Genomic DNA, 12,369 nt, shown 5'->3' on the forward strand with positions numbered 1-12,369 from the left:
ATTTGCAGCCCTTTTTGTTTTATTTTGGTTTCACTAGGTTGTGTACTGGTGTTTTAGAGCCCGGTGTAATTATAGTGCTGCCTTTCCACACACAAAGGTTGTAGCTCGTCCTGTCCTTGGAATTAGTGCTGTTATGGTTTGGTAAGGCTATGAGTATGTTTTGCACAAGTTTGTATATAGTGTTTTGCAGTGGAGAGATTGTGTGTTGGCCTTACTGAGGTGGCACCAAAACACCAGAAAGGGTGTACAGCGTAAATCATGACACACTACCTCTTGAAGGATCTACATATGGTCGTTAATAAAAGGAGCTCATTGTGAACACTAGCCACCCTAAAAGGGTGTTTTTTTGGCTCTACACGTATCATGATATTATGATCCCTTGTTTCATATTGTTGACGGTCTGCATGTTCCGTATGGTGGTATATTGGTGTATTAGGGTCTTCCCAGTGTAATATTTATGGTACAGTAAGGTTCTGAGTGTGTTTTTGCACAAAGTTGTGCATAGTGTTTTGCAGTTGAGCGATTGTGTTTAGTATATGCTTTGAGCAACCACTTTATTCTTTGACATATGATACATATCTAATATCTAAATTTAATAAAAGGTATTAACTGTGACTTTTATTTTTACTTAATTTTTTTCTGTGTGTTGTCAAACACTTATGGAGGTAAGCTCCGCCCCTGGCCCACCCCTAACCCCGCCCCCTTTAGCCTCCCCAAACAGTTGGGCCACCGACCGCCTATGGCAGGCATGGATGGGAGGGCAGAGAGACAGGCATGGATGGGAGGGCAGAGAGGCATGGATGGGAGGGCAGCAGCAGGGCCCAGGGAGAGGACAAATTGCTGGAAGGGGAGGGGAGAGAGGAGGATTGCTAGCTATGGATGCAGCAGGGAAGGGCAGAGAGGGACAAGGATGGACATGGGGGCCCAGGGAGAGGACAATTTGCTGGAAATGGAGGGGAGGGGAGAGAGGAGGATTGCTGGCTATGGATGGAGGAGGGAAGGGCAGAGAGGGACAAGAATGGACATGGATGGGAGGGCAGGACCCAGGGAGAGAGAAGAAATTGCTGGAAATGGATATAGAGCAAGAAATGAAGAAGAAAGGAGGAAAGTAAAGAAATAAATGGAAAGGAAGCCCTGGAAATGGAGTTAAGAGGACAGATAGCAGCAGACTCAGATACTGGGCCAGCATGATCGGAAAAAGAAAATCACCAGACAACAAAGGTAGAAAAAAATCATTTTATTTTCATTTTAGCGTTTGGAATATGTCCACTTTGAGAATTTACATCTGCTATCTTATTTTGCAATGTATAGCAATTTGTTTCTAAGAATATTGCTGATAATTCCTGTCAGTGTGGCAAGTGGTGAGCGATCATTTTCACGGGGGGGGGGGGGGCGCCAACTGATAGTCTGCAGGGGGGCGCCAGAGACCCTAGGCACGGCCCTGGTAGAGAGCACTCTGTTGCATATGGACTTATTTGCTTCCTATTGACTGGAGGTGCACGGGACGAATCCACCGAATGGATCTCCTGTCTGAGAGATAGTGCCGAAAGGAGTTTGATGAAAAATTTGTCATTGTAAGTAAATTTGATATGTAAATAAACTAGAATGTTGAAATTAATAGATATGAGACTGATGGTGTAACATGTATTCACAGCCATTGCAGTTGTTATATATACAATGGATGAATCAGAGTGATATATCGCTGTGCTAATGTGATGTTTAAACAGCTCTTGAGGACGCCGTTGGTGAAACACAACACTGTGTAGAGCTGCAAGAAAGGACTGATGTACAATGAGCTAAAATAGCTTTAATTTATGATACAGACTTTTGGAAGAATATGAATACAACTGGAATGGACAATGTAAAGTATGGATTTTAAATAATGATGGAGTAAAAAATTAATAAAGAGTGGATTTTGTTTAAAATTAAAATTATATCTATTCTTATAAGGTTTTGTGTTACTCTGGCTCTCAGCCAACTGCACCAACTATTAAGGTACTCCTCAGATCTGTACAGAAGTCTATTAAGAAGTTAATTTTAAAAAGATTTTTGTACCATGAACTTCCATAGTTCCTGAAGCTGTCATAGATCCTGGTATCCCTTGCTAGTTTCACATTCAGGGGAAGAAGGGATGGAGGGGGAATAGCAATCACTGGGGATTAAGGCAGTGGTTTGCCTTAATCCCTCCAATGAACAGCTGTTCAGAGTACCTTTCTGTAACCTGGACATGCCAAGTACCAGGTCTAAATAACAACATTCATCCTTTTGGACACAGAGGTCTCTTCCCCTACTGAAATCGGAGTTGGATGTCCATATTTAGGCCCCTCCCTATCCCTGCCCAAAACACACCCAGGCCATGCCCCCTTACCATATTGATATACTTCAGTTTTGGATATCCATATCCTGGCTTAATAAAATTGGGATTTGGATGTCTATGCAATATATATGTCTAAATACTGGTTTTTAGATGTCCGAAATACAAGTAGAACTAAAATAAGGACCACAGTCAAAGAAAAAGTCAGTTTTACCTAGAAAAGCTCTTCACTACAAGGTTTCTTTAGAGAAAGAATTACATATGCAAAGTTTCTAGTGACCCCCACTAAAAAATTGCATTATGCAATACATAGGATAGGCTCCTGAGGACAAGATGGCATCTACATTTTCTACATATTATAAGAAAACATTTTATTTGAATACAAATAATCAGTTATACCCGCACAAAAAAAAAGGCGTTCAAAACTTGACCTCCTATTTTTGTGCAGGTATAACTGGCCCTGGGGAAAGGGTGGGAAAAAGAAGAAAAGATTGCAGTCTATTTACCTTAGCAGTACAGTGAACAGGAATTATATATGGCTGGTATCGTGCCAGTATCTCCTTGGGAACGGTTTCATTTAGTGGAGGCTAAGGAAAAAAAACACACATTACAAAACCTATAACAAAAATTTCAGCAATTGGCAAAATGCTATTTCCTCAATTAAAACTTTTTTGTTTTTTTATTTAAATTTTCAAAAGTCAGCTTTCACAATGTACAGTTCTGACATCTCTGTTCAAGTACTGCAATGCACTGCAATAAACACAACTTCAAATACATAAGCCAGTGTTGCTGTCTTTGCTACACTATTACCTGCCAAATTCCTCTCCCCTTTCTACTGCATCATCAGCCCCATTTTCATAGAACGTAGAGATCAAAATTGAGACATCCAGGTTGGGATGTGCTCAGTTCCAGTAGTATTTTAGAATACAATCTGTCAACCCAGAGTCTTTTTTTTAAAGTATATGCAGCAGTGCACATGTATTTTCTGGCACTTGCAGTGGAAGCAAACATTTTACAAATAAACACATTGAAAACATTATGGTATGGATTCAGCAGTTTTCATGTGTGCTCCATTTTACAAGCATGTCCATGTTAAGTGCCAGCAATTAAGCAATGAGGCCACAACTTTAATGTGGTTTCATTTGGAAGCAGAGAAAAACTACCTACATGAGATTAAGGAAAATTATATAATCCCTATGTAAATCCTCCTGGTTGAACAAGTACAGAGGCCACTGTGGAACTTTTCTCCTATATACATGTATTCCCTTTGTGAAATGGGGAGTGCATATGTAGATTTTAGTCCTCACTAAACCCTGCCCAAACTACACTCCCTTAATTTCAACATGATATGGATCTCCACATGCAAATAGCAGATTTCTATAATTTTTGTCCATGTGTTTGAGATATATACATGTAATTGCCAATTCTTCCATGTGGAAATTACAAACACTGTAGAGTTTCTAAAATAACACCCCATATATCCTTAGCCGAAGTGGTAATTTCCCTTCCAGATATAATAACAACGCTAATCAGTCCTTCTCAAAATTTTCAGAAGATGTATGCCTTATGGCTCATTCCCACTGACCACACTGATGAAAGTATAAATCAAATGAGGATAATAAACCTAACTACCAATTATCATAGCAGAAGTTCTCAGTACTTTCTAAAGGACTTTCATTGTGCCCATCCAGTAAAGTAGATGAAATTCAACTACCCTCCAATAGAAATTTTCAGAAAGCTCCATCTGAAAGTACATTTTCACAAAAGAGAGACCCCAACACACTAGAATACAATTTTAAACAAAGAATATGTATTTTGCCCCAAATGATGGATAAAACACTAAATCAGACAACAGCATAGAGAGTTTCAGACACAGGGTGAAATCACAACTTTCTAGCAAACAAAAGAACATTTGTACAACCTCTCTCCACTAGAAACAGCTGCCATAAAAAAAAGCCTACAAAAAAAATCAAAACACTGTCAGCAAGCCTACAGACAAAAGAGGCTCTGTAATGATTAGAAGTACATACAAGAAGGGCACAAACAGCACTTAAACAGTACATACTATAGGAAACTATCTGAAGAATCTAAACAGGATTATAAAAAACAATTGATGAATCTTATCAAGATATTCCCAAAGCAAGTACAGCCACATCTAAAAATACCCTCATACCAAACCATCCTTTTGTAGGCACATTCTATATGCTACCCAAGATCTGGATATGCTGGCAGGGCCGTGCCAATGCAGTAAGCGGGGTAAGCAAGGCAGGGGGGCACCTGCCTTCGAGGGGCGCTGCTGCCCTGCCGTCTGCTCACTTGCAAAATCTTTTACCTGAAGTTGCAATTCTCCTATCTCCCCTGCCCGAAGTGAAAGCAACGCAGCAGTATTCACTGAGGCAGGCAGGCTCTTCAAGTTGTTTGAGAGAATGCAACCAGATTGCTATATATGCTTTGGTTTGGGAATAACTCCTCACTCAGGGTGAGCGTCAGAGCTTGAATAGCATTCAAATTAAAGAGAACCTGAAATTTTAAAAGTGCTAAAAATAAGTTTTAAAAGTATTTGCATTAAATCTAATTGCAGAATTCAGGTGCTGGGAGTCTGTACTTGATTGTCATATGCTCAGATTTGTTTAAATCATATGCAAATTAGTCCATTTTTGGGAGGTTCTCATTTGCATATTTATGGATAAAAAATGATGGAATGTTTACAGCATTAATGTTAGGTCATGGCTCTGATCAAAAGTGTGGAGTTTGATCCAAACACGAAGGGTTTATCTAGTGTTTTTCACTAAAAATTCCCATGAGTGTCTGTATGTTAATCTGCATTCAAATAGAGCTCTCTGATTGGATGATCAGCTTCTGTTAGAAATCTGCAGGGAAGGGAACAGAGTAAGACAGCAACTGACCGTCCTTCTGGCCAAGAGAGACATGCAGCTGTGAGTTCCTGTGTGTGTTGACTGAAATTATAAAAGAGTGCCTGATTATGTGGTAAATGAGAAAATATGAATGAAAAGAGGTTGGTGGAGATTTAAGTTTCTCTAGTGAGAAAAGGATCTGAATATTTCAGGATTACTTGAAGTTTATGAAGAATAGAAAAGGGTGAATTTCAGTTTAAGAGTGTTTAAATCATATAAGCTATATAAAGACTAGGTAGATTTAAGTGACTGTAAGCAAGAAAACCTTAATATTTGATCTGAAATAAATATTTGATCTGAGATAGTTGATCAGAGATAAATGTTTGATCTGAATTATATCCTTTGGTGCAAAGGAGATTAGAAAAAGAATCTTTGGAAACTAAGAGGACTTTGCTCACATTTTGAATTAGCATTCCTATTTTGAGTTGGAAATCTTTGAAGTGTTATGAAAATACATTTTGCTTTAATGAAATTGCTAAACTTTAGAGTCAGAGACTTATCAATGAGGGATACATACAGTGCTATTTTTTCCTGAGGTCCAGCTTACTTGCCTGCTCCCTTCTGTTCCTGCTCTGCTAGATGGAGGGGGAGAGGGGCGCCAACTGATAGTCTGCAGGGGGGCACCAGAGACCCTAGGCACGGCCCTGTATGCTGGCAGACCAATCATATCTGATAATAGCATACTCACAGAGCAATGGTCATAGAGGGAATCCTTAAACTCCTACAGCTGATATTCAGATCGTGTGAGTTTGACTGGTTAACTCCCTCAGTCAGTGCTGAGCCCAGATATTCAATGCTGGATCGTTTCCAGTGATTGGCATTGACTATCCAGTTTATGTTTGGCCAATTTAACCGGCTAAGTCGATATTCAGATTTAGCCAGTTATCTTTAAACCGGCCAAAGATATCCCATGTTTTCACATGGCCAAATATGGCCGCTAAACCGCCTTTAAAAAATCGGCGGATATCCGGTTATATCAGGCGATATAACTGGCTATCTGTTAGTCACTAACCGGGGATATTCAGTGGGGGATAACTGGTTATCCCCCGCTGAATATCGTCGGATAGCCAGTTAAATACTATTTAACCAGTTAGCAGTTCTGCCCAATTAAATAGGCTGAACATCAGGGGGGCAGTACACAAGGCAAACAGCTTCATACAATACACCACAGAAAACAAATTTTAAAAAACTTCAAGCCAGCTACTCCCTGGCACTCTCCAGGTCACAATGGATGTAAAATCACTATACAGCAATATTCCCCATAACTGAATATAACACTTTCTAAAAGCATCTACCCTGGACTACCAATACACATTGGAAACTATTACAAAATTATCCGCAACTACTTCTGTTTCAATTATGCCATTTACAAATTATGGGCACCAGGATGGCACCACAATATGCCAAGCTTCTCTTGGCAGAACTGGAAGAGACATTGTTGAGGTGCACAAGTGGTGTTCTCACCAATCCTCCTTGTTAAGGGTAAAGGCCAAGGCAGAGAAACTTATATCCTGGAGATGAATTTGTGGCTGCACAGATGATTTCACTAAGAGTGTTTCAGCTTCCTGGGCTATGGGATGAATTTCCAAAGGCTGCAGAGCAGGGATAGTGTCCATCTATCAAAGAATGGAAGAAATGTATTCAGCAGCAGTTTGGCTATGGTTACCATATGTCCATTTTTCCCTGACATGTCCTCTTTTTGAGGACATGGACGGGCAACCGGGCGGGTTTTGCCAGCCTGCCTGTTTGTCTGGATTTGCGGATGAACGAGCAGGCTGATGGGTGGAAGGGCAGGCGGGTGTCCTATCCTCCCCTTCCCTCCTTTACCTTAGTGTGGTGCCCTGGTGGTCTAGTGATCTCCGGGGCCGGAAAGAGCCCTCTCTTTCCTACCTGGTGCATCTGCAGACTGTCTTTCTCCCGGCGCCAATTCAAAATGGCTGCCGAGAGTTCAAGCAGCGGCCTCACGAGACTTCCACAGACTTAACTGGCCATGGCTTAGCAAGCAAAGATAGGCCTATTTTTTATGCGGCTTTATTTGGCTGGTAAGCCTGGCCAGTTAAGTTCTGAATATTGAGATTTAGATGGTCCCGCCCCCGGAATGCCCCCCACATTGCCGGCTTTATTTTTGGTGCTAACCTGGCATTTTCAGTGGCGATAACTGGTTTAAATACCACTGGAAATAACCAATTATCTGCTGAGACACAAGTTAAACATTTGGTGTCTGTTCCTGGCCTGTTAACTCACGCTGAATATTAGGCCCAAAGTGACTGAGTTAGGAACTGGTTGAATGGAAGGCGACAAAGGGTAGCTGTAAATGGAGCTCACTCTAAAAAAGGGATGGTATCAGTGATGTGTCACAAAATTCAGTTCTTCAGCTGGTTCTTTTTAACATTTTTGTAAGCGATATTGCCAAAGGGCTGTCTGATAAGATTTGCCACTTTGCAGATGATACCAACATTTGCATTATAGTAGAAATCCCTAATGGTATGGTAACATGTGGAGGGACCTAGCAAAGCTTGAAGAGTGGTCCAGATTTTGGCAGCTAAGATTTAACGCTTAAAAATGCAGGGTCATACATTTAGGCTACAAAAATCTGAGGGGGGCTGTACAGTTTGAGGATGAAGCACTTTTGTGCAAAAAAGAGGAATGAGACTTGGGTGTGCGATGTCTTAAGATGGCCAAAGAACTAGAAAAGGTGACAGCAAAAGCTGCAAGGATGCTTGGGTGCATAAGGAGAGGAATAGCCAGCAGGAAAAAGGAAGTGATAATGTGTCTATAAAAGTCTCTGGTGAGACCTTATTTAGAGTACTGTGTACAGTTCTGGAGATCGCACCTCCAAAATGTTGGAGGTGGTCCAGGATAATGCAGACACAAGAGTGGTGCTCCCTGCAAGATCTTTCGAGAGTGGGGCACCCCCTCGGTGGATCTCTTTGCCTCTCACATCAACCACAAGGTCCCTCAATTCCTTTCCAGGCTTCAGGCCCACCACAGACTAGCATCAGATGCCTTCCTCCTAGGCCCGTTTTATTCTATTCCAAGCTGCACTCTCACTCTGTATATAGTTTCAGGTTGATCTGAGTTATGTCCTTGCCGTTGCAAGGCCCAGTTGTGCAATGTTTGTTATTTGTAGTGAGCCTGGATGCTAGGGATTCCCCACTTGTGAGAATAGAAAGGCCTGCTTGTGCTTATAGAAAGCGAAGACACTTACCTGTAGCAGGCATTCTCCTAGAACAGCAGGCCTTATATTCTCAAAATCCCTCCCATCTCCCCTTGGAGTTATCTCCTTTGTTATTGTTCCTTTTTTGCTATTATACTCAACGGAGGTGACCACGTTCGCGCGGCGGGTGAGAAGGCACTCCTGCATATGTGGTGGAGTGTGTCTCGAGCTCCATAAAGCTGTTCTTATGCTTGTCATAAGATCCGGTGCAGGCAACGCAGCCTGCATTACCCACTTGTGAGAATATAAGGCCTGCTGTCCTCAAAGAATACCTGCTACAGGTAAGTATTTTCGCTTTACGGAAAGGGTGGGGAATGTGTGGAACAGCCTCCCGGTGGAGGTGGTGGAGATGAAGACTGCATCTGAATTGAAGAAAACTTGGAATACATACTTAAGATCTCTAAGGGAGAGGAAGGTATAGTAGACGGAAGGAATGGGCAGTCTAGATAGGCCATACAGTCTGAATCTCTCTTCATTTTTCTATATTTCTCTGTTTCTATCAGACTAAACAGCTGTTAGTAACCTCAGAAGTGAAAAGTGAGGGCAGCATTAGGCATAGGCATCAGTAAAAAGGAAGGTCTTAAGGTCTATTTTGAATTGTTGGAGAGAAGATGATAATCTAAGGTGTTGTGGCAGCTTGATCCAAAGTTCTGCACCTTGAACTGAGAAAATGGAGCCTCAGATAGTATCACAGACAATTTCTCAAAAAGTGGGAACTATAAGTTGATTCTGTTGGGATGATCTGAATAATCTTGGAGGGCAATAAAGGGTCATGAATCACGATAGAAATAGGGGTTCCCCAGAATTGCAAATTTTAAACACAAGAAGTAGTTTTTTTTATAAGTTATGTGATGTGTTAGTGGTAACCAATGTGCTGCTTTTAATAGTGGAGATACGTGATCATATTATGATGGTCCTGTTTTGTATTAATTGTAAGCATTTAAGGTCTTTTACTCTAAATCCTTAGTAAATATCATTAAAGTAGTCTAATTGATTAATTTCCAAAGAGTGGATGAGGATATTAATAGTTGGAGGATGTAGCAGAGTTTTTATAGAGCAAATTATTTAAAATTTGAAGAAAGAACGCTTGACTATTGTAGATATCTGTGAGGTGAATGAGAGAGCAGTATCGATGGTGACTCCTATGATTTTTGTAGTATGCACGAGTGGAATCGGGGCAGAGTAGAGAAGGCTAAGCGCTATGCCTTGCGGTCATAGCATTCTGTCTACTCAGACTGGGGATGCATATGTTTCCATATTTGGCTAGTTATGAGCATATCTCATGAAGATAAGGACAAGTGCATGCAAACTCTCCAGATACTGGAGTTACTAGGTTTGTCATAAACTATGCCAAATCTCAAGTAAGCCTTTCACCACAATTGGAATTCGTAGAAGCTCTGCCGGATATGACTCAAGTGAAATCCTTTCTAACACAACATAGGATCACCAATCTAGAGTCTGTAGTGGAAGAAATCCAAAGGAGTCAGGACACATCAGCATGGAACACACTGAGGATGATGGGCCACAGGGCCTCAACAGTACATGTACATCCTTGTACATCTCAAGATGAGATAAGCTCAATTGGCCACAGACCACTCCATGTGCAGGATGTCATATCTCTACCAAAAATATCCTTCTGGAGCTCTGTCAAGTTGGGTGGTTCAATCCAATCTGGCAGAAAGCATCCCCTTCCAAATGTCCTCCAGTCCAAGCAACACTGATGACGGATGCATCCAAACTGGGCTGGGGAGCCCATGTAGAAGGGTTGAACACTTAGCACTTAGGGTTATGATCCTCCCAGAAGAAGTTTCAGCAAATAAATTTGCTGGAACTAAGAGCAGTCTGGAACTAAAGGCATTCAAAGACTAGGTAGCCAACAAATTGTGTTGTATAAACAGACAATCAAATCACAATGTGTTACATCAATAAGCAAGGTGGAACAGAATCATACCTCCTGTGTTGGAAGACTTGGCTATTTCTCACATATGTGGCAGGGAAAGACAAATTTCACTTGTGTACTGCAACTACATACCTAGATAGGGTTTTAGATAGTGCTGGTGAGGAGTCGGCTGTCATGTGGGTACCAATGACATTGGAAAATGTGGTAGAGAGGTTCTGGAAGCCAAATTTAGGCTCTTAGGTAGAAAGCTCAAATCCAGATCCTCTAGGGTAGCATTTTCTGAAATGCTACCTGTTCCACGCGCAGGGCCCAAGAGACAGGCAGAGCTCCGGAGTCTCAATGTGTGGATGAGACGATGGTGCAGGGAGGAGGGTTTTAGATTTGTTAGGAACTGGGCAACATTCTGGGGAAGGGGGAGCCTATTCCGAAAGGATGGGCTCCACCTTAACCAGGGTGGGACCAGGCTGCTGGCATCAGCATTTAAAAAGGAGATAGAGCAGCTTTTAAACTAGAAATGGGGGGAAGGCCGACAGTCGCTCAAAAGCACATGGTTCAGGATAAGGTATCTTTCAAAGATATCACCAAAACAGGGAAGATAGGGTATCCTGATAGTGAGATTGCAAAAGAGACCAGAGTAGATCAGGTGTCCCTAAATAAAACTAAAAATCAGAAAAAGATTGCAAATTAATACTGTCAAGTACTAAGCATGATGTAAATAGGAGCAACAAACAAATTTGAAATGTCTATATGCGAATGCCAGGAGCCTAAAAAATAAGATGGGAAAGTTAGAATATATTGCACTAAATGAAAAATTAGATATAATAGGCATCTCTGAGACCTGGTGGAAGGAGGATAACCAGTGGGACACTGTCATACCGGGGTACAAATTATATCGTAGTAATAGGGTGGATCGAATTGGTGGAGGGGTAGCATTGTATATTAACGAGAGCCTTGAATCAAATAGATTGAAAATTCTGCAGGAAACAAAACACTTCTTGGAATCACTGTGGATTGAAATTCCATGTGTAAAGGGGAAAAGGATAATGATAGGAGTGTACTACCGTCCGCCTGGCCAGGATGAACAGACGGATGCAGAAATGTTAAAGGAAATTAGGGGCGCAAACAAACTGGGCAACACAATAATAATAGATGATTTCAATTACCCCAATATTGACTGGGTAAATGTAACATCGGGAAATTGGAGAGTCATGGGATAGGAGGTAGTGTTCTACTGTGGATTAAAAACTGGTTAAAAGATAACAGAGAGTAGGGTTAAATGGTCAGTATTCTCAATGTGGAAGGGTAGTTAGTGGGGTTCCCCAGGGGTCTGTGCTCGGACCGCTGCTTTTTAACATATTTATAAATGACCTAGAGATGGGAGTAACTAGTGAGGTAATTAAATTTCACATCAAGTCTAAATTTTATGCTTAAATCTGGCTTTTTCCCCCAAAATTATACAAACATACTCCTTACCCCTATTCCTAAAGATAATAAAATAAAAATCAAGTGACATTACTAACTATCGCCCAATTGCCTCCATACAGAAGGACCTTACAAGACTGGGAGACTGGGCAGCTAAATGGCAGATGACGTTTAATGTGAGCAAGTGCAAGGTGATGCATGTGGGAAAAAAGAACCCGAATTATAGCTACATCATGCAAGGTTCCACGTTAGGAGTTACGGACCAAGAAAGGGATCCGAGTGTCATCGTCGATAATACAATGAAACCTTCTGCTCAGTGTGCTGCTGCGGCTCAGAAGGCGACTAGAATGTTGGGTATTATTAGGAAAGGCATGGAAAACAGGTGTGAGGATGTTATAATGCCATTATATCGCTCCATGGTGCGACCGCACCTTGAGTATTGTGTTCAATTCTGGTCGCCACATCTCAAGAAAGATATAGAGGGGCATAATCGACCAGAAACGCCTATCTCCATGGGCGTTAATCTCCGAGAACGGGTCCGTGAAGGGGCGGAGTGAACCGTATTTTTTAAAAAAAATAGACGCCCATGCTTTATTCGCCA

The 12,369-nt window shown here is 41.4% G+C and overlaps 1 protein-coding gene across 1 annotated transcript in view; it reads right to left on the reverse strand.

The window, feature by feature from the left end:
* ATP1B1 (ATPase Na+/K+ transporting subunit beta 1) overlaps window positions 1-12,369 on the reverse strand; it is a 204,621-nt gene that overhangs the window by 80,899 nt on the left and 111,353 nt on the right. The window contains exon 5 of the mRNA XM_030203851.1: window positions 2,821-2,901. Within this exon, the coding sequence (XP_030059711.1) occupies window positions 2,821-2,901 (81 nt within the window). The remainder of the gene's footprint in view (window positions 1-2,820; window positions 2,902-12,369) is intronic.

This window comes from Microcaecilia unicolor, chromosome 5, assembly GCF_901765095.1.
Source record: "Microcaecilia unicolor chromosome 5, aMicUni1.1, whole genome shotgun sequence".
Taxonomy (NCBI): Eukaryota; Metazoa; Chordata; class Amphibia; order Gymnophiona; family Siphonopidae; genus Microcaecilia; species Microcaecilia unicolor.